This window comes from Euprymna scolopes, chromosome 15 (assembly GCF_053919585.1).
Source record: "Euprymna scolopes isolate OS-2025 chromosome 15, ASM5391958v1, whole genome shotgun sequence".
Lineage (NCBI taxonomy): Eukaryota > Metazoa > Mollusca > Cephalopoda > Sepiida > Sepiolidae > Euprymna > Euprymna scolopes.
The window spans coordinates 129,328,989-129,353,012 of NC_136496.1; the positions used below are offsets into that span (position 1 = coordinate 129,328,989).

The following is a 24,024-nucleotide window of genomic DNA, read 5'->3' on the forward strand; positions in this document are numbered from 1 at the left end:
TTCAGTGTAGCTTAATCGCCATATATATTTTATAAATTACTATATATATATATATATATATATATGTGTGTATATATATATATTTATATATATGGATCTGGATGACTTGTTTGGATTACTCCTTGAGTGTCTTTTCAGCCTCATTATGGGCATTGAAATCTTTCTTCTTGACTATTCCGCATGCGAATTTACTGGATATTAACTTCCGTCTCATTTTATGTTAGAGTGCCACTAATTATCGATGAACTGCCTTCCAAGAACTTGAGTTGATTTACTTTTTATTTTTCTTATATTTCTTTTTTCCTTCTTTTAATCTTCTCTTACTTCTTTGTATTTAATTTGTTCTGATTTATTTTTATTTTATATTTTATTTTTGTATGAGAACTTTATTATTTTTTTTTTTTGCTTTTTTGAATTTTTGAAAAAGTTTTGGAATTTTTTTTTTTTAATTAAAAAGAAATTTTTTTCCAGGCTCAAAAATCTTTTTTCATACTTTATTAATTAAAAACATTTTTCCTAGTATTCCATTATCTTATATATTATTTTGTATATTCTTTTAGCATTTCTGTCCCTTCTTTTTCTGTCCCTTCTCTCTTTTACCCCCCATCATATCGGCCTTCACCCCCCCCCATAAAATATTTCTTTTCAATTCTAATTTAAAAAATTTTTCAATTTCTAATCTGAATGTTTCCAAAGTCGGTATTGTCTTTTTTAGCTTTACATTTGTAGAATGCTGACTTTTTTCCTTTTCTGATAAGAAGCATTTAACTTTGAAATGCTATAGCCTAAACAGGTTTATCCCTTATTCCTTTCTCAGTAACCTTTATTGACTTGATAATAAAGTTCTTATGTAACTTTATTATTTATCTTATTCTCTCTCTCTCAATATATATATATATATATATACTCCTATAATTTATTTTTTTGTATTGATATTCATATTAAAAACCTTTTTTTTCTGTTCATTTAAAAAGAAAATACAACTTTGTTATATGGATTGTGGAATTGCATTCACTAGCAAAAGATTGAGCTAATTTGCATATTCTTTTAAACATTCATTTTAATTAATTCCCTATTAGTTTTCAGCTTTCATATGGGATGATCATCTTTAGTTTACTATTACGTGTAATTATATTCATGCAGATATTCTACATGATTTATACTTGTGTAATATTTGTGTAAAAAGGTTATAGTAAACACAAACCTCTTTCTATATATATTTATGCATGCGTGTATATATTTGTTTAAAAAAATTGCCAACCAAACTCTTCTGTAAGTTTTTGGTAAATAGACATGAAACTTAATATATAGGGCATTCGAACCTATGCAAAACTTTATAGTTAGGTTTTAGCCGGGGAAAATCTGTGCAAAATTGTGAAAATTAAAAAATGGAATTTCCCAGGTGAAAGTCGAACGATGGAATTATGAATATGCATGCGTAACGTAATAGCTATTAGTTCATATTTTAATTTTTAGCCTTGCAATAAACATGTCTTCATAGCTCAGGCATTAACGTTAAAAGAAAAAGTAAATCGTAAGCTAAACGTTTTGGTTTTAATTTTCGGTGGTGGCGAACGAGTCATTTAAAAAAAATTTTTTTTTTAAACTTCTTAAATCATTACTATATATTGGGTCCAATATAATATAATAATGAATACGAAATCTGCATTAATCAAAATATCATATTTAAGTGTATTTTACAACCGAGCAATGCCGGTCAGCCTGCTAGTGTATATATATATATATATATATATATATATATATATATATATTGTATAAATTTGTATGTAAGCAGAACTTTTGATAGGGAGTCAGCTACGTTTTTTTTTTATCTTATTACTTATGCCAGACATTCAGACACTTCTATTGAGAAATCTTTTGTGATTCTAACCGCACATTTAAGTGCAATTGTTTGTATTTCTTTTGCACTTGGTTCACCAGGTATGTTCGCTAGGTAGTTTTGACATAGGTACACTTTTACAGTTTAGAATCCATGTCACTGAAATTATGGTAGATATCTGAAATATGTAACGCATAGTTAAAAAAAAATCAAAAAATTTTAGCTCTTCTATTTTTATGATCAAGTACATTATTTCTTTTCAACATACCCCGACACACACTGTACATATACAAGGGTAATTCCAAAAGTAAAGCCTCCCATTTTTTAAGCCAGAAAGTTGAAGAGTTACGAAGTCGAGAGTGGTACCATTGAAACGAGCGACCTTTTGTGCTTCAGAATTTATTTTTGTTCATAGTCACAACCATTCTCAATGCACTTTTGTAAGCGATGAACCATGTCTGTGTATGGCGTCCAAAGAGAACTTGGTCATACGAGGTCAGACCAAAAGTGAAACCTATATTTTTTTTTTTTTAACTCAAAAAGTTGAAGAGTTATGAAGATGGAAGTGGTACCATTAAAACGAGCGACCTTTTCTGCTCCAGAATTTATTTTTCTACATAGTCACCACCATTCTCAATTCACTTTTGCCAGGAATTCAGTGATGGATCTCTGCTTCTGATGCACATCCATGACAGCAGTTGCTTTCTTAGAGTCTCGCACTGTCAATATTTGCAACAGAGAGATGAAACTTTCAGGTCATGAATACATAAGTTCATTCATTCTAACAATATAAATTGTAATCGCCTATGATCTATTCAGGTGGAATAAAAATAGGAGGCATTACTTTTAAAACACACCCTTGTGTGTGTGTGTGTGTGTGTGTGTGTGTGTGTGTGTGTGTGTGTGTGTGTGTGTGTGTATATATGTATATATATATATATATATATATATATATAATCTCAAATAGGTTTAAAGAATATGGATAAAATCTTTATATGGGGACTGACCATGATATATGAAGCTCAACATTGCGGGTGGAGCACAGCATACAATAAAATTTAAGACAAAATAAAATAAATAAAAGTATATATGGATTTATTTGTCAGTTTAATAAAGAAAAACGTCATATAGAAAGAGGAGTTATAAACGCTTTTCATATCTAGGTATTTCGAAGCCTGACGCTTTTCATCAGAAGAAGAGAAGAGAGCTAGGTTACAGATATAGAGAAATGCGACATCTAGCTTAGGATACATTAGGATGGAAATGTAAAATGGGAGGAAGATAAATGGAATATAAAACATTAAGGATGAAGGAAAAACGGACTAAAAAGTAGAGAGATGGTATGGGAGTAACTGGGGAGGGGGGTGAATACTAGAGGGAAGAGATGGGGATGATTAAAATGGGATGAAATTCTAATAGAAAAATCCTTGGGTGCGATGAAACATAAAAATTTTGAAATGTTGATCGATCCGTGTAGACTTTTTACAATTTTGATATGATTTTATTTATGTGTTTTTGACCGTTGTTTTATTTTATGAAGATTTTTTGTGGTCATTTTTTCCTGATGCAGCATAGATATTCAGATCATGTGACAACATGACGGTCAACCATTGGCTGATTTAGTCACATGTGCGTCAATATAACAAGTATGTCTCACAAATCTACTTCCTCTTTTCTGCTATTTTGGATTATTGTTGAGCAGGCGAGATAACATGTTTGGCAAGAGTTCTTTTTTTTCCAGTGAAGGGACGACCTACGTTTTCTAATTTTTTTATTTTGTCCAAAAAAGTTCTGGCATATGTGGTCATCTTCTCACCCGAACACTAATTCGGTCGAGATACTTTTGAATCATGCAGTCAATCATTTGTTAAGTCCATATCAGTTTCCATGCATTGGTAAATCTGCCCTTTTCACATCACCACACGTTAGGAAGTGTCTGTTTATTTAGTATATTATTTGGGAGCAGTGGACTGCAAAGGTTTCGTGATGCCTAGGATTGACTATTTGTTTGTATGCCTCAAGAACTCGAGTATGTCCTAGTGATGGAGAAGAATAGGTGACAGGAAGTCCGCAGCAAACAGCGTCAGATAAAAAAATTATATTATTATTTCAAAAAATATATTAAAAAAATCAATAAATTACTTTATAAAGTAATATATTTTAAAAATATTAAAACAAATTCCAAAAAAATGAAACGATAACATTTTATCATTCTATCTAAAAAAAAAAAAATGAAGTATAATGTGAGAGTATTAGTGATGATGGTTGTAAACTGATCAGAATTGATTGTTTGAAAAAAAAAATGGGTCAACGGGAATTTGTTTACATTGGATTTCAAAAAAATAATTGAGTATAATGCGAATTTTTTTTATCTGACATGGTTTTCTGCCGACTTCGAGTCGCCTATTCGTCTGCATCATTTAAATCCTAGTACCGAGAAAAGGTGATAGTTTGAATATGATTGGATACCTACCTCTTTAATTTAGAAATCCGTAGCCACCATGCCTTCATCCTTCCCATCTTCTGCATGCCACTGATCATATTTTGTTAAGCACGATTTTTGATTCTGTTTACCTTTTCTTTTTTTTCACAAACAAGTCACCGCTTATCAAGATCGAAAAGCCATTTTAGGATAAAGATTGAGTTTGACCAGTGAACAGTGGAATATCGAGGGGACTAGTAATGATGGTTGTAAACTAGTCAGAACTGATTCTTTAAAAGGATGGCTCAACAGAATTTGTTTACATTGAATTTGAAAAAGCTGGGAAGCACTAAGCAATCCTAAGAGACAAACTTTGCTTATGGAAGTTTTATTTAATTTTATGTACACATAAAGAAAGCGAAATTATTGGCAGTGGTTGTGTAATGTTGTGACTCTTTGGCTGTGATCATAGCGTAGTATCTGGTTAACTGTGGCAAGCAGGGTCGAGGGTCAAAACATTATTATCATTATTATTATTAATTGATTCGAGTGACGGCAAGTTGCTGGATCAATTATGATTAGAAAAATAAACAATTAAATTGGGAAAAATGATTGACATATAATATAAGAAAGGAATGTGAGAATAGAAAATAGATGTAAACATATTTTTGGTTTGCATAAACAAATAACTGTTGGGGTTACATTAGCTATTGGTCTGAGACACGTAATGAGAATTAGATTTGGGGAGATTCTAGGCAGTCGTTAGCTGGACATCAGAGAGAATGGACAACTCAAAAGGGAAAGTTGGTCTCTACATGATGCAGGGAGCAGCATCTCCTAAGGCAGCCAAGATTTAAAGACATTGTAAACTTTGAAAATGTCAGCTGAAATCATGAAAATAAATGCTCGTAAATAATTCAGGCATGTGCTGTGTTATTTACAGCTGTTAAAAGAACTGTTTGTCTACAACTGTTTCGATACGTCCACGTCAATCGTTTTCTGTTAGAACTGTTGCATAAATGTTAAAATATACACACTAGACGATCAATTAAATGATTCGACGTATATACATACACGCATTTACACGTACACGAATATACAGATAAAATATAAAACCCATTATTCAACATATACGTTGTTATGGAACATATTCATATACACACACAACGTAACATAAGCCTTTTTGGTAGCCATCAGTTGTAGCTAGACGAGTTCTTGTTGTGAATGTTTTCTGGGCGAGCGACATAGATTGAAGCTCAGTCGAACACCTACCATGACCTCTGCTATTTATGCGTAAGAATAATGAAGAAATCAATAATGAAGAAATCAATAATGAAGAAATCAATAATGAAGAAATCAATCAAAGCTGACAACGTATTTGTGATCCAAGTGTTTTACTGATTATGTTGTGCACATGTCCAATATCATTTGAATGTTTTTATTTCAATTTTTCAGAACACTTACCAAGATATTGTGTCTCACGCACCCATCATTGAGTCAGCTGTTAAACAGGGTCAACAACTGAATATGTCTTCAGACGAAGCAACGGTTGATGTTTCTCAAATATCTAACCAATATTGTTCTCTCAAAGAAAAAGCTCAAGTAAGTTTTAAAAATTAATTATAGAAGAATTTCATTCCATAAGTAAATGATTCAACATTTCAGAAAATGTGAAAATAAAATTTAAATTTTACAATTCTTGAAAATCTGTTTTCATCAAATTTGAAAAAAATTTAAAAAAAACACTTTTATTTGGAACGTTCGGAAATTTCAAAGCTAAAAATTATCTGAAATGTTTTTTTCCAATTTTAAATTTCATTTTGAAAATGAAAAACTGTTTTTGAAAATCTTTAATCATAAAAATAACGACCTTTTGTTCTCTATAAATTGATTCCATCTGTCAACGACGTTATAAATGCTGTGTTTGTAAACTTTGAATTTTGATGTGAAGTATGAATTTAAACCATGTTCAATCTCTTGTGATGTTAATCTAAGACCATCTAAACGATATGATATAAATGCGGGAGTACCTCAAGGGTCTATCATTGCATTTTTATTATTCTTGATATACATGACCTCCCTGATAAAATTGTTTCTGAGATGGGTATATTTGCTGATGACACCCTCTCTATAACAGGCACGAGGCGGAAACAAATGAACATATATCTAAGGAAATGGCAGAAACACTAGAGGATGACCTCCAATCTGTAGTGGAATGGGAACAAAAATGGATGGTCACATTCAATGCTGCTAATAATAAGCTTGTTTCCTTCAACAATTACAAGAAACCTTCTTTACCAAGAACACATTACCCAAAAGTGCTTCCTTTAAACTCCTCAGCCTAACCTTCACAGGGAACATGAACTGGAATAGATACATTGAGAGCATTGCCAAGGCTGCTGCAAAGAAGGCAGGCTCTCTCTACCATGCTAGAAAACTACTTATGCCTGAAAGTATCCTGTACCTCTATAAGGCCATCACTCCCCCACGCATGGAGTACTGTTGTCACATTTGGGCTGGTGCATCTGCTACTTGTCTCACTCCTTGAGAGGGTTCAAAAGAGAGTCATCAACCTGATAGGTCCTGAACTGTCATCTAGGCTTCAGCCTCTGTCCCATCGACGAAATGTTGCATCCCTCTGTATGTTCTGTACCAAACTACTGTCAATTTTTGGTCTATAGACTTGAAACTTGATATAAAGTTACATTAGAAGCGCAATAATTGAGATATAAAATATTGAGACTGTTTGGGGGTGGTAGAATAGTGATCTCTGTGTGTGAGGAGGAGTATAACTTCTCACTTTAGCTCCCCCACCCCCAAACAATCTCAATATTTTATCTCTAACCGCACAATTATTTCGCTCCTAATGTAACTATTGCTAGGTGTTGCATCCCTATGTAAAGCAGCTTCCTATTCCAGTACATTTTTTTCAATGACTGCAAAGTTGTGGAATTCTATTTCTGCTCACTGTTTCCTTCTACCTACAGCCTTTGTCTTTTCAAGACTAAGCTCAATAGGCATCTCCTGTCTTTGTAATAATCATTTTTTGTTCTTGTTAGCTCCTTACATCAAGTGGCTTCATGCTTTGTCTCCAGAGATTTCCATAAAAAAAATAAATAAAAAATGTTTGTACCATTCTTTAATTTTTTTTTGTTTATTTCAGGCTCAATTGACCGAAGCTGAGACACAAGTGGGTCAGTACCAGAACTTCCATGATTCGTGTGAGCATTTCAGAACTTGGCTGAAGAGCGCCAAAGATAACCTGACTGTTTGTGCTGACATAAATGGTGACAGGTCTTCAATTGCTATCAAGTCAAACAGACTAAAGGTAAATTTGTCTTTTAGTTTTAGGTGGCAACTTGTCATCTCAAAGGAGATAATTTTTTAAATCTCAAATTATGGGAAATGTTTCCGTATTTCTTCTACATTTATTTTAAAAAATATCTCAACTTATGAAAGTTCTGAACTTTTTAGATGACGTCTGATTATTTCTATTACTTATATTAATCAAACTATTTTTCTCATCTTGAGTTTTATTTGTGCAACGTTTTGGTCGGATTGGCCTTTGACCGTCGTCAGGCATGTAAGTTGGTTGAAAAGAAAAGAGCAAAGTTACTGCCAATCAATACAAGTAATGTTTCTCAACTTAGTATTAGATTTTTCGTTTTAATAATTGATTTTAAAAAAAGATTTTCAATTTTTTTATAAAAGATTTTTATTTGCAAAAACATTTTTTTATATTTGTTTTGAAATTAAAATGACTAAAACATTTTTTATTGGCTAGTTAAATGAAAAACGAATTTTCCATTAAATGAAAAACGAATTTTCCATTAAATGAAAAACGAATTTTCCATTAAATGAAAAACGAATTTTCCATTAAATGAAACAAGAAAAAACAAAACTAAAAATGCAAGTTTATTGAATTTAATATTTTAGGGCGAATTCATTTTTAAAAAAATGTCAGGTCTAGACTATCTCTGTACCACTTGTGGACCATATATTTATTCTAGTCAAAATTAAAAAAAGTATTTTCTATACTTTAGATAAAATTACCGGTAATTTGACATAAGAAAAGTGATCTCCTTTCATAGGACAATTTGCCACCTTAAACTAAAAAGAGGTCAGTTTTATTCCACACATATTCTACTGTGGCAATTACTAAAGTTTGTGAGTTTGTCCGGATTAGTAATGATTATAAGAACTTGGAACTTTATATAATCTGTGACTTTACTAAAATTCTGGTAACAAGTGAATTCAATTTCAACCTTAAATATCTCGTATTTTTTTTTTATACAAATGGGTTACCACGTATCAAAGCCCAGAAGCCACTTGAGAATAAGGGTTAATGTGTGTCTTGTAGTCATTGGGAGAGTAACATAGTAATCGTCTGTGGTGGAAATTTGGTATAAGATTATTTATGAAGACCGTTCAATAAGAACTCGTTTACGTTGGACTTGAAGATAACAATATTGTAGTCAGCTGGAAAGCAGACCAGTGGAACAGTTCCACAGACGGGCAGTTCTAGGAAAGAAGCTTTGTTGATGGAATCCATGTTTAGATTAAGGTACCAATAGAGAACAGGGGAATTTATTGATAGTGTTTTTGACTAGGCAAGTGTTTTTTTTTTGTTTGTTTTTTGTTTTGTTTTTTGAAAGATTGGCAAGGAATGGGGGGGGGGCATAGATTGGAGCCCAGGCGAACACTTACCATGCAAATGACGCTAGATCAGAGATGGGATCATAATGTCTCTTCTGTGGGAAAGAGGTTGCAAAGAAGAGAAAAGAGAATCGAACAAATCAGCTTTTTATTTTACACATAGAGTTTGAGCTGACCATTTGCACCAGCACTTGACAAATCCTTACAATTCCAAGATGACACAAAGAACTTGTAGGAATGATGGCTCCAATGTATCCCCTACAACAGCTGCGATTATAATTTTCAAAATCTGTTACAACAAAATTGGTGCTATCAGAGCAGGCTAGTCTGAAATACTGGCTTCCTAACTTAAAATGCATCAAACATTGATGTTATTGTTTTTTTTTATCATTTCCCTTTGCAAAACTCAATCATGTTCTGCAAAGTCAAAAACAAAAATAACAATTTTCTTCTACAAAACAACTATGAAAGAATGTTTGGCAATGTGAGGAATTTAAAGCATGGAATTTTTTTTTACCAAAATTACTTGATTCCGCATTAAATAAAAAAAAAGGATTGATATATCGTAAAACAAGACAGCCTACTCAATACAGAACTATTTTTATACCCTTTTTAGAACTGTTTTATTTTTTTTTTTGCATAATTTGTTTGCATTAAACTTTAATTTTTGATTTTCAGAACCAAATTGAAGAGAGTAAAGATGGCAAGCAACTTTTTGAGCAAACTACGGCGTCCAGCCATGTCATTTTACCAAACATGGCTCCTGTTGGCAAGAGCAAGTGCCAACGTGAGCTTAAGAACTTAAAACAAGACTATGACGATTACAGAAATCAGCTCAATGCAGTGGATATTCGGCTTCAGAATTGCACTTGCTTGTGGAATCAGTTTGAAGCCAATGTCCAAACGTTTGATTCTTTTCTCAAAGAAATTGAAGGTACTTTAAGGGAAGACATCCAACCAAAAGCCAATTTAGATGAAAAGAAGCAGCTTTTGACCAGTTTCCAAGTGAGTACCATGTTTTTTATCTTATTCCTTTCAAATAACGACTAATATTTTTAATTGAAGAATAAAATGTTTTGTGACAAAAAATAACAATGTAATTTAAACTAATTGTTGAAAAACTAAACAAAAGTTCCTTAAATATCCAAATTCTCCCTCCATATGTCAGCCAACCTAGTAGGTGCTGCTCTCCTTATTAGACTTTTAAAGTGATTTTCTTTAAGCCAGCCTGTTTGGAATCCAAGAGATTGAATGCTGGTGGTGGTGGGGGGGGGGTCTCTTTCAAGCTTGATTTGTCTTGAAGTGATTCTAATTTTCTGATTTTTTATTTATCTTTCGTTCTTGTTAGCTCCTTACATCAAGTAGCTTTTCACCTTGTCCGGAGCGATTTCCATAATATATTATTTTTATTTATATCAACAAATTTACAAGGTCGCGACACTGAACATGCTAATGTTTCAACAGATGGAAGGTTAACATCACAAAAGAAACCAGTGCATAAATGTAGAAAAAGAAAAAAGCAAATAAAATATTGTAAAGTTTAAGGGAGCGGTGAGGGGTCATGTGACATATATACTCCTATCTTGCTCTTTTATTGAGCACTCTTAATAACCTCGTTTACATTCATTAGTTACCACTCTTGAATACCTATAACTTAGTAAAGTCATTAAATGGAGATGATTTTGCATTCGTTCTGGATTTAAATTATATCCTTCTTCTGCCTCAATGTTCATTTCCCTTATTCTTAAATGCTATTTTTTTTTAAATTTTAAAACCTTTAATTTTCTATGTTTATTGCTTTTATCAAATAAGGTGCAAATCAATAAAAAATATTCGCTAATATTTTTCCTCTGAGGAGATGAATAAACATGGGAAACTCATGGGTTAAGGAAATATACTTATTAAATTGTATTCTTTGTTTTGATACAATAGAAAATTCTATATTTGAAGATTAACTTTTTCAAATCATAAAATTTAAATATCCAAATTTTTATTCATTTGCTCTATCCTGTATATTGAGCAATTTTATTTGGCTGGGATTTTCTTATATAAAATATTACATCTAAAAATCACTGGATTTGCATACCAATAGATATATTTCATTTCATTATTCTGAAGAGTATATATATATATATGAGAAAGATGTTGTAGTTTGCTTGAAGCATTGTGTATAGTGTGTAAGGAGTTGTTTGAAGGCTATATCAATACAGTTCATGGGAAACATCATGGACAGGAGTAAGTATATGAAATAATAATGACAATATTAGAAGGAATTTTCAATAATTTTCAATCATATTTCGTTTATTTAACAACATAATGTGTCGTACAAGATGGTAGGTGTTGATGTCCATAATTTTCGAGATTAGTATCTTTTTTACATAGAAGAAAATAAAAAGAAACATGTACAACTGTTCAGCGTTTCCTTTGTTTTATTTTTTTTATTTATTTCTCAGCAGCATGCAAGCAACATTCTCAGTCTATGTTTCTGTTCTGTGGAACAGCCGACCAGAGAAACTAATGACGATGACTACCATATTCAGGTTTCAAGTCGCTTTAGACAAAACATGCAGATGGCAATTCGATCTATGCATTTCCTGAATGTCTTTTTTATATGACTTGTTGCACTTTGCTCTTTCTGCCAATAAATTTGATTCTATTTTTCTTTTTTTAAGGAATATTGTGATAAAGTTTCCTCACATCAAAGTAATCTGGACATTCTAAGTGGACAGGCACAAGAATTACTTCAAATCTGTAATGAAGCTGGTGTGTCTTACACAATGACTCAATTGACGACTCGCTTCCAAACAGTCATCAATAAAATCAAGGTAAAATCTATATAAATAAAACAGTAGATGTATGTATGTGTGTCTGTGTGAAAATATTTAACTACTCAAACTACTGGTCACATGATATTGAAATGAACAGAAAATATAATCATACATCAAAGATGGTATATAACCAGTAAAATCTGTTTGGATAGATGAATAACGCATACAGAAATATGTCGACAAGTTGAAATGCAAAATGTTTGTTTAAACTTGCCAACATATTTCTATTAATTTTGCAACTGCGCAAATTCATTCATAGCTTGAAGTGGTTTAATTTTCAATCTTATCTATCTGTCGATAGTTTAAATGATAAGGTACGCAGCTGAAGTACTAAATGTTTTAGTCATTTTCTTTTTAAACTTTTGAAATCAGTACTATATATTAGGTACAATATAATATTCAATAGAGAATTGCCTCTTTAATAATAAATACGAAATCTGATTATTAAGAGGATTAACCGCAGTCTGCGTGAATTAAAAATATATTTAAACATATTTTAAAGTGGGGCAACGACAAGCCCCCCCCCCCCCCGCTAGTCTGATATATTTATTTTAGATTCAGTTTTTTGACATTTTTATGTGAAAAGTTTAATAGAACAGCAAACTAGTTCAGGTATACTTTTATATCGTAACTAGCTATAATAACCCAACGTTGCCCGGGATACACTGAAGTCAATTTAGTTTTTGAATTTTTGAGATGAGAATTAGTGATTTGGATTGTTCGGACTATTGTTCACACCTTGAGTGTTTTTTGTGCAACGTTCCGGCCAATGTAACCTCCACTCTTCTTCAAGTGTAACTTGTCAAACTCTGGAATCTGCACAGAATTTCTGCAAGAACCTATGGGTAACAGATAAAGTAATATATAAAATCCATTTATAAGTGACACTTTTCTGGAGGTTGAAGGTTCAATCCTCAATGTGGGCAATACAAAAAATACATTATATATTATTTTTTATTGGAATCCTTTGATATGAATAATTTGTGGATTTATTTGTGGATTGTTATTCTCATTTTCATAGTTGTTATTGTTTCACCACGTTTCGGCCGACTCATTCTCTGGCCTTCTTCAGATGATTAACTGCAACGGGATAGGAATGCTAAGTCTTGTAACTGTATCTTCAGACGATGCTCACCTGAAACAGTAGAGACTCAACGCCTCTATCCGCTGTGGCACGGGCCCCGAAGGGTGATCAAGGTTGGATTTTATAAATCCAAGTTTTCATTCCATTGTCATACTGAATGGTATTTTTCTTTTTATTGGAATCCTTTGAGATGATTAATTTGAAACGTGAAACAACAACAATAATATGAAGATGAGGATAACAGTCTTCAAATACGTGAAGAAATGAAGAATACAGTTGCAAATTATTTAAGACTTCGACCCAACCACGGCTGATGCAATGAGAGCTGCTGCACCTGTAGTTTAAAGAGTTTTGTTCAAAATTCTGTGCAGATTCCCGAGTTTCATAGAAAGATTTTTTTTTTTTACATGGTAGTCACCACTTATCAAGGCCCGGAAGCCCCTCAAGGATAAGGGTTATTACGTATACAGTAATCAATGGGATAATATCATAGTAATCGTTAGTAATGGAGATTTGATAAAGTGTCTTACTTAAGGGGGTGGTTTATCAGGAATTTGTTTATTTTGGACTTGAAGACATCTAAGTTGTTGTCAGGTGGGAAACAGGCAAACGGAAGAGAGTTCCACAGGCGTGCACTTCTAAGCTTTGTTCATGGAATCTACGTTTTGATTTAGGCACAGATAAAGAATGGGGAAAATTATTGACAGTGGTTTCAGCTAGACAGGTGTTTATCGTGAAAGATTGGTGAGGGGGGACCAGGGATTGGAGCTCAGACGAGCACTTTCCATGGAAATAACGATAGAACAAAGACAGACTCGCAACGTCTCTTCTGTGGGAGAGAGGTTGCAGGGAGAGAAAAAGGATTACCAAGTTTGACAAGATACACCTAAACAATGTCAGAGGTTACATCGGCTAAAACGTTGTGAAAATAACCCTCAAAATGACAACAGTAATTTGAATAATCCAAATCATTCTAGTTTTCTATGTTTATCTCTTAACACATTTAATGAACACGTTTATACAGTGTTGGAAATAACGGAAGTATGTACCATTCAGACAGGGAGTTGTAGGTTCAAGGAGGTAAAAGTGAGCTAGCCAGTAGCTGACCTGTTATCTTGTGACTGGTTTTCCCATTATATATATATATATATATATATATATATATATATATATATATATATTCTAATAGTTTTTCAGTTATATATATTGCAATCATGAAGGGAGACTTTTATTATTCATTTTAATCATGAATAAAATACGTGAAACACGTTACAAAAGGGGGGAGGAAGAAAAGGAAAATGAAATAAAGGGGGGGTCAGCCTCGCTTCTTCAAAGCTGTATCGGAGGATTTAAAAAGGAAAATTAAAAATATGTACATTATTAAAATAAAGTTACATTGCGTTCTATTAATGGTTAAAATAAATAAATAAAACAGGGAAGCGATTAAAATAAAGCAACGTTATATTTTCGAAGATCCTAGAGGTTAATCACGCTCATGAGTTCGTGCTGAGGTTCGCTGCATATGATGGGTTTTTAATGAGATGGTCAGTTATTGAAGACCTGTATGGGTTGGCAAGTACATCTGTCGCTTAGTATCTCCCATTTATGATTTTGCTAGGTATGTGCTGTTGGATTCTCCCATCCACTCTCAACGTTGTTCGACCCACACAGTTGGCGCCACAGCTACACTTAAAATTGTAATTTACATTATTATTATGATATAAGGTAGAACATCTTTTCGAGAGGATGGCATTATTAAGGTTTTTGTAGAGAACACAACATGCACATTTGAAGTAAAACAACATTTTTGAAACGTTGAGCTGATTTTGATTTTTCCTTTTTAAATCCCTCAATACAGCTTTGAAAAGGCGAGGGCGAAACCGATCTGCTGACCTCCCCCCTTATTTTTCTTCCCCCCCCACCTTTTTAAAACGTGTTTTCCGTATTTTACTTGTAATCATGAATAATAAAAGTCTTCCCTTCATGACTGTAATATTTAAATTTTGTAACCCGCAAATAATCATGAAATATATCATTAAATAAAATAGTTTTAGTTGACAACACATCTATACTTGAACAGACCAATAATAAACGAAAACTTGAAATACTAAAAGCATTACTAATAGAAACTACAAAAAACTACGATAAATAAAATAGACTTTACTAAGTAGTAGTAATATCTTGAAATGTTTGTAAAGTTATTAAAAGAATTAACCAATGAAAAAAAAAATATTTTATTATAAAAGAAATTATATAAATTGTTCAAAACCAGTTAGATGAATCTAGAAAGATTGGGAAGTACTCGGACTTATGATAAATATGGCGATTACATCAGCCAGTTTCTGCCAGAAGTGAAGACCGTTATTCGGAAGTTAGAAAAGATAAAAAAGAGAATAAATAGACAAAAACCTAGTTTATTCAATGAAATATGCTTAAGAGAAAAAATGCTGCCTAAATATGCACACACGTGTATGTATATATATATATATATATATATATATATATATATATATATATATATATATATATATATATAATGTGTGTGTGTGTGTGTGTGTGTGTGTAATGAGAGAGATGAAAGATATTTATTTTTGTAAATATTTTTTCAGGATTGCGTGAAGAATCTGGAACAATCTCATTACCAACATGAAGTATACGACAAATGCGAATCTGAGTTTACAAGTTGGTTAGATGATGCTGTAAATAAATTGAATGTGGTCAGCGATACATCCGGTGTGAAAGATACCATTCTCCAAAGATTGGCTACCATTTCTGTAAGTTATTATTTATCTCATATACAACACTAATTTTTTTTACCTTAGACATGCTAGCTTTTTCTATGAAGGAAAACTCTTAATGTGTTTCTACAGATTTTCTAAACACTAATCTTGTTTATCAATAACTCTTAAACTAAATAAATAAACAACGAATTTCATACTTTCTCTCCTGAGAGCTTCACCATATCATTGAGAACAGTGTACCCAGTAATCGGGTGTTATCATTTTTCTCCACTGACTAAGGACAAAAAAGATGGAGTATAGTATTAGAATAGATATTACACTTTTATCCTAGTCAAAATTTGTCAATATTGAACGTTTCAACTTTTCCATATTTCCATCCCCTTTCAAGGCCATTTACATGTACAATTTGCCCATGAAGTTCTTTGCAATCGAAAAAGTATATTATATAAAAAAAAGGCAGTTGAGATAAATATTGGCTATTTTTTTTTTAATTAAAGTTTATTAAAACAATCGTTTAAAATTCATTTACTACAATTTATGCATGTGCATCATTAGTTGCACGAACACATCAAGACGATATTCAATGTCTTCCGCTGGTTTTATTCGTCACCCACTTCTTCCTTTACCCAACACTTGTTTCTATAAATTTCTTGTGCCACAAATTGAATGACGCAATGGTGCATCTTTTCCATACTTATTCTGTAGTTTCGTTGAGTCTGCACATCTGATTTCATCTCAATAAACCAGGATACACATTGTACCTTCTTTTGAAGAGTAACCATTTTGTAAGGGTTTACTTAGCAGCTGTCCTTCCAGTAACAAAATGTTTGAAATACAAAATCTTATTGTTAATAAAAACTAAAAAAAAAAAAACATTTTGTCCAGATGTGTAACAAAGCACTGACGCAAGTGCATACAAAATGCGAAATGAAGAAGAATAAGAATTAAGGAAAACACTATAAAATAGAATATGGGCAACAAATAGGATTATGTTCAAGAGATGATCACATTAGGAACGTAGGTGACATCACAGCCGTAACGAGAAGTCATGCGTGGTGGGAGAATGAGGAAATAAATGTCGTTGTTACAAAAAAGAAAGTTATTCTTTGTCCTCGTCTCCTTTGCATACAACGTGTGTACTGTGTAACAGATATCTCATCCACTCTCTTCGTAATATTTTTTTTGAAATTGTAAAGGGACTTTATGAACACACTGTACAACATTTGCCTGATGCTGAACAGCTGAAAATGGGCAACAAAACCAGCACATCGTCACATACTTGTTTTCAAGGCCTTTTAAAGATGTATTTTTTAGTCAGATTAGACAAATTGTTTTATTATTAGGAAAATACTTTATTTTAATCTTTGTTTCTTCCAAAAAAAAAAACATTGGATTTTTTACTCCTGTTCTTTTTGATATCTTAGTGCCGACACAAAATACAGTAAGACCATTTTTTTGTTGCATTTCCTTTTTTTCCCTTATATATTTTTATTTTCATTCTTTTCGTGAATCCTTCCTCTTATGTTTTAAAATTAATTTTTAAAAATTTTCATCTTAAAAATAACTTTAAATTCCCTTATTGAACCTATTTTCTCTTATAAAAGATTTCACCATTTTTTTTTTGTCTTTCTCCTCGAATCAGAATATGCCCACCACTGATTTTTTAGCATTTTTGGTTCCAATACAGCACTAGATTGCCCATTCGGCACAAAGCGATCACACATGTACGCACACTTTAAAGCTTCAAAGCCATAAAAGTTTAAATCAAACAATATTTTTTATTTTTTCATAAGTAACAGCTAGTTTCTGATACATTGTTTTATTTTTAACGTTTCATAATATTTAAATTCTATACAGATTTATTTATTCTAAAATAAACCGAAAATAATGATAGTTTTATTAAAAAGTAAATGACAAACAAGGGCGATAACTTCTAAACAAAATAGGAAAATGTCTAACGTTAATAACAATCCATAAATGTTATAATAAGTATTAAATAATAATTTACTACATCTAATACTTATATTTGAAATATTATTTTCATTGCTAAACTTATAGATTGGATGAAATTTTTTTTAATTTATTGGTCCCCTCCCCCGACAAATGGAGGGTGGACCTGTAAATTCACCCTTGTCCATTCGTCTATTCGTCTGTCCGCACTTTTCTCAATAACTACACCTTGAAATTTTTTGAAATTTTGCGCAAACATTAAACATGATATGAGTAAAAAAGTAACAGAACAGATTTTCCGGGAAAACTCTGGTTCCCCCCCCCCCCATAGTGGTTCCTTTTGGGTTAAAATGGCTAAAATTGACACTTTTGTGCTTATTAAAAAAAATTGATGCCTTGAATTTTTATAAAACTTTCTGAAAAGGTGTAACTAACTGATTTCTATACAATTTTGTTTGTCTATACTTTGCAATAACTCTTAGATGTGCCCCAGGGGCTCTTTTAGGTCTAATAGAGAGTAGATAATGCACTGTGGATGTGTTATCGGCAGCTACAGTAACTCTTACTTCTCCCTTTTTTTGTCCTTCAGTCCTCATTTCCAATGAGTGACTTTTCTGACAAAGGGTGAAGAAAAAGCTGCTTTCCAGGTCGATAGTACTTGCATGGACAGTAGCCTGAGATATCGGAAATTTTCTGTTTCTATGTCTATCCTTGTGGCCATGTTACTAGTAAGGATGCTGGAGGTAAACGTTTCATCTGGGCTGACGTTACTCGCCTGATAGTCAGGGACCTGAACCTTGGATTAACCACTAAGGAGGCTGTCCTATCAGCTGGTGCAAAGCACTGAGGCTGCTGTATTGCCATTTGGTGAATGGATTCTGGACTATGCAGTAGTTTCTGGTGGGGCTTTTTGATGCCATACTAGTGGGTAATTTATCTTATGTGCTACAAAAAAAATCCTGTCCTTTTCTCTCTTACTTTCCCTCTCTGTCCTGCTCTAACGAAGTCTGTCGACCTGTTCCACAAATCCCAAAACCTCAACAGAAAAAAAACATGAATAAACCTAGAACCCAATCCTCCAACATAGACCCCTACTACCATGTCTCCTTCTCCAACATCAGGGGTCTACATTCCAACCTTCCAGAGGTTGAAACCCAATTACAGGAGACAAAACCAGGCATATTCTTCCTAAGTGAAACTGGTATAAGGCCGACAACTTCCCTAGATGAATTCATAATTAAAGGATACTCTAATTTAACATCTAAATCTGACCCCTAAAATCGCCATGAGCATGGAATATGTGCCTAAATTAAAGATGGCTTTCCATGTGGTAGGGATATCTGCAGAGAAGACACTATTTTATCTTATATGTGCTTCCGGGTTGCACAGAACAGACAACACGCTATGCAACATACAAATATCTGTGCGTGAGGTCGCCAAACTAATCAAGAACCTTGATTCCAGTAAAGCAACTGGCCCTGATGGCATTCCAATTATAATGTTGAAAAAGCTTCAACCAGAACTTGCCCCCATACTTACAAAGCTGTTTAAGTTTTGTCTTAAGGAGAATTGCTTCCCAACACCTTGGAAAACCTCATCAGTATGTCCTGTATTTAAGAATTCAGGTGATAAGTCATCTCCCTCTCAGTACATACCAATAAGTCTCCTGTGTGTCATGAGTAAGTTGCTGGAATCCATATTAAATTGAGAAGTAGTCAACCATCTCAGCAGAAACAACCTTCTTAGTGACATGCAATATGGTTTCCGTTCTGCTTGATCTACAGCAGATGTGCTAACGGTTATATCTCATAGGATTAGTGAATCTCTCATCAAAGGCTTCCTCTCTAGGGCAATTGCTCTTGACATATCGAAGGCCTTTGATAAGGTATGGCATAAAGGCCTACTTCACAAGATTTCCAGCTACGGTATAACCGGAAATGTTTTCTTAATTATTAAATCATTTCTCTCTTATAGGCTCATAAGAGTAGTGGTTGATGGGCAGAAATCAGAGGCCTACAGTATTAATGCTGGAGTCCCTCAGGTGTCCATCCTAGACCCAATTCTCTTACTGATCTACATCAATGATCTCCCAAAACACATACTTAAATCATTCGTTGACATCTATGCTGATGACACGACCATCTATGGCAACACATCAAAGGCCGTGAATAACAAAGTTCTCTCTGATTCTCTCTCCTCTGATCGTGAGCGCGTGGTACAGTGGGGGAAGATGTGGCTGCTTACTTTTAATGCATCTAAAACCATCATCAACGCTTTGATCCCCATCTGGCATCAATTGAAATGGATGGCTCTCATCTAGGGGAGGCTCCATGTTTTGACAAGCTTCTGAATTCGACATTTACTTCTGATCTGAAATGGAACATGTACATCAAGTCTGTTGCCAAGATCACTGGGAAAATGGTGGGATCCTTCTACCCCTCCAGAAGATATCTCACTATTGATGCAATTCTCTATCTATATAAAAGCCAAGTACGTCCAAGGATAGAGTACTGCTGCCACATCTGGGCAGGAGCTGCTAAAAACAGCCTATCCTGCCTTGACAGAGTACAAAATAGACTTTGTGGCTTAGTGGGAGATGCCCTTTTCTCTTCTCTGCAACCTTTCTCCCACAGAAGAGACGTTGCAAGCCTATCTTTGTTCTATCGTTATTTCCATTGCAAATGCTCGTCTGAGCTGCAATCCCTGCCCCCCCCCCCGCCAATCTTTCACAAGAAACACCCGTCTAGCTGAAACCACTGTCAATAATTTTCCCCATTCTTTATCTGTGCCTAAACCTAAACATAGATTCCATGAACAATGCTTCTTTCTTTGAAATGCACGCCTGTGGAACTCTCTTCCGTTTGCCCGTTTCCCACCTGACTACAACTTGGATGTCTTCAAGTCCAAAATAAATAAATTCTCGATGAACCGCCCCCTTAAGTAAGACACTTTATCAAGTCTCCAATACTAACGATTACTACAATACTATCCTATTGATTTCTATGCATGCAATAACCCTTATCCCCGAGTTGCTTCCGGGCCTTGATAAGTGGTAACCACCATGTAAAATAAATAAATGAATAATAATGAAAACACTCCATTTTTGGGACTATTTTACCATATTTGTCCAAAATTTTCTGTGTATGTCTATTTAGCAGTTTTGCATGGTGCTGAACTCAAATTTAAATATGTTAAGGCCTTGGGGACTTTTGGGTCTAAATGGGGAGGGGAGCAAATGATGGATTTAGTAATTTTTCTTTTTTTTTGCGTCGTGCAGAACTCAAATTTACATATGTTAAGGCCTAAAACTCCACCGTTTGTTCATTTTCACCAGGATTTGACGTCCTCTGGGGACTTTTAGGGGTAAATGGGGGGGGGGCTCAAATGCTGAACTTAGTCATTTTTTTATGCCTCGTTTACTGTGAACTCACGGGGGACCATGCATGCTTCACTTGTTTATTGTGGAAATATGTTTCTTCAATTACATTTCATTTTTTAATTACACCAATCCTTTAATTTATGAAGCTCAATATAATTACAGAGCATATAACAAATAAATGATAAAAGTCTATATTCCAAATTTCAAGATGCTGACCATCTTAATGTTTATTCTTTTAAAGAATTGTGCATGGCAATTTACTTAAAGGAATAAATGGTAAGATGGTCAATATCTTGAAATTTGAAATACAGACTTTTATCATTTATTTGTGTGTGTGTGTGTACTGTTTTTCGTTTCACGACTCATCAGTGTGGCTAGATTTTATATTTTTTTCAAGTAGAGGATCAATTGATATCACGAATTTATATAATGATATGCTAAGGCATTTCATGTTCGAATGTACGTTATCATCTTGTATAGATTTTGAAAAAAAGTGTGATCGTCTGATCACTATAGGTAAATTGTAAAAAATAACTGAGAAATACCAGAAATACCAGTGAATGTCGATGGGGCTGCTCAGGCACTTTTTGAAGGTTAGAGTGCTGACTTTCCAGTCTCACTTTCAGACCATGATGTCCTATTTCTCGCAGTGGGAGAGAAATAAATATTTTAAAGACACTAATATTCTTCATTTTGAGAATTGTTGTTGTGGACCATTAATTACTGGAAAATCAGTGGTTTACTTGTATACAATCATTTTTCGTATTTGAATCTCCAAATTCAACATCTGCTCCCACTTTTTTGACCTCCAAATTCAACACCTTCCTTCTTTTATGACCTCCGAATTCAACAGCTGTCCCCATTTTTGATCTTCGAATTCAATATGTACCCCCATTTTTTTATCCCAAAATTCAATACCTACCCCTGTTTTGACCTCCAAAATCAATACCCTTCTGTAACTTTCAGATTCAATATCCAATGCTTTTTTTTCTTCCCATTTTCGATTTTCCATCTGTGTGTCCCTTCATTTTGAATGCAGGAACTTCAGGTGAGTAAGGACAATGGTCATCTCCGGCTCCAAAAACTGACCGAAGCAGCTGAAAAAGTCATGCCAAATACGAACAACACAGGCAGTCAAAGGCTCAGGCAAAACTGCGACACGTGTAAAACTAATTACGACTCTTTCCTCAGCAACATGGCTCAAATCAAACAGAAACAAGAGAATGCATTGGCGAACTGGGAACAGTTTGAAGAAGCCAGAGATCACATGACCTGCAGATTACAAGAATGTGAATCCAGACTCAATCAATGTCCTTCTGCCAAGTCAGACCTGGCCGAGAAAAAATCTTCTTTGGAAGGCTTCAAGGTAATTATAATAAACTTGAGTATTCACATTTTTTTTTTTTTTTTTTACAATTCCGAGTATTTGCATTTTATTGTTGAAACTAAACTTACTAACTGGAGATCAATCATTGTTTTCTATGAGTCTCGAGAACTTTTAATTCACTGCGATAAGTTTTGCTCTGTTTTATTATGTTTATTTCTAAATATAAATCACTAGTTTTTTGAAGCAACGGTGTTTTAACTATTTTCAAAATATAAAAGAATATTTTTCAACCAGTTTATTTTTGTATTGTGTTCAACATTTCAAATTGAAACGGATACAAAGAAAAAGATGATTTTTTACTAATTCATCTAAATGATTTTATTTTTAAATAAAATCATTTTATTTAAAATGATTTTATTTTAAAATAGAATGTCGCATTTGCTGTGAATTAATGTAAACGAAACAGCCTTTGGCATAATTACAAATAAAACAAACTTAATTTTTTCTTTTTTTTCTTTTAATTCTGTAATATATAATGTACAGTGCTGGCAAAAATAATGTCCACACTTGTAATTTTTTCAAAAACTGCAAATTTAAGCTAAATTTAATGTAACTGTTTAAACAACCTATACCTCATTTGATTCGCCTTTTATTCCTCTTTAATTTTACCTACTCATATTTGACTTTTAATTGAAATATTCTAGTGTTTACGTCAATTTAACAAAGTAACTTCACATTGAGGAGGCAAAAAGAAAGTCCGCAGCAACAAATTCACTTAAAACCAGCTTAAATTATTGCCCTTAAATCAGTTTAAAATATCCACCAACAGGCAACAAAGCATCTCTAATCGTAATTGTTGTTGTTCCAAGTTATACAACGTAACATTTAGTCCATGTGCCTCGACTTTCTCTTAGTGATTGTCAGGAGCTCATTAATCTTCACCTTTCTGGCTTATCCAATTGAGAAATCAGCCGTAGATTGAACTGTGATTTGAAAACGATATGAAAGACTTTGCAAAAACACCAAAACACCGGCAGTGTTCATGATGCCCCTAAATCTGGTCGCACTAGAGTTACTTCTAACAGGGAAGACAATGCTATCAAGATCCGCAGCCTAAGAAACAGATTTGAAACGGTTCCCTAAATCCAACAACAGTGCTATCTTGTTAAAAAGTGCTCTATTTCTACTGTCAAGAACAGATTAAAGGAATTTAATTTACGAGGGTATGTTACAAGATGCAAACCAATGATTTCTGTAAAGATCAGAAAGCGCCGTCTGGACTTTGTCAGATGCAATGAAGATCATGACTTTTCATATTGGTCAAAAGTGATTTTTAGCGACGAAAACAAGTTTAATAGACTAGGCAGTGATGGTAGGTAGTACGCCCATCAGAGGAAAGACGAAGAATGTAATCCTAGGTGCTCAGTTTCAACGCTGCAAGGTGGTGGAGGTTCAGTTTTGGTGTGGGGCATTATTAGTACCAATGGTCCAAGGCCTATAGTTCGTTTGCAAGGTCTCATTAATTCGACCAAGAATATTAATACGTTGACTGAGCATTTTTGACCCTACTTTGGTTGGAATTTGGAGTATAATCCCATCTTCATGCAGGATAATGCTCCCATTCACACAGCTGGCAATGTCAAGAGGTTCCTGGAAGAGCATGATATTCCGTGTTTGGATTGGCCTGCACAATCTCCAGACCTCAATCCTATCGAAAACGTATGGCATTGCATCAAACAATAGCTACGCAATAATAAAATTTAAAATTTGGAAGAACTTTGGACAAAAATTAAAAGT

The 24,024-nt window shown here is 33.5% G+C and overlaps 1 protein-coding gene across 3 annotated transcripts in view; it reads left to right on the plus strand.

The window, feature by feature from the left end:
- Window positions 1-24,024, plus strand: part of LOC145294135 (nesprin-1-like) — a 1,091,614-nt gene that overhangs the window by 581,520 nt on the left and 486,070 nt on the right. For all 3 annotated transcript variants that reach the window (XM_080141241.1, XM_080141242.1, XM_080141243.1), the window contains 6 exons: window positions 5,718-5,864; window positions 7,426-7,590; window positions 9,597-9,923; window positions 11,591-11,743; window positions 15,440-15,604; window positions 21,940-22,266. In XM_080141241.1, the coding sequence (XP_079997367.1) occupies window positions 5,718-5,864; window positions 7,426-7,590; window positions 9,597-9,923; window positions 11,591-11,743; window positions 15,440-15,604; window positions 21,940-22,266 (1,284 nt within the window). The remainder of the gene's footprint in view (window positions 1-5,717; window positions 5,865-7,425; window positions 7,591-9,596; window positions 9,924-11,590; window positions 11,744-15,439; window positions 15,605-21,939; window positions 22,267-24,024) is intronic.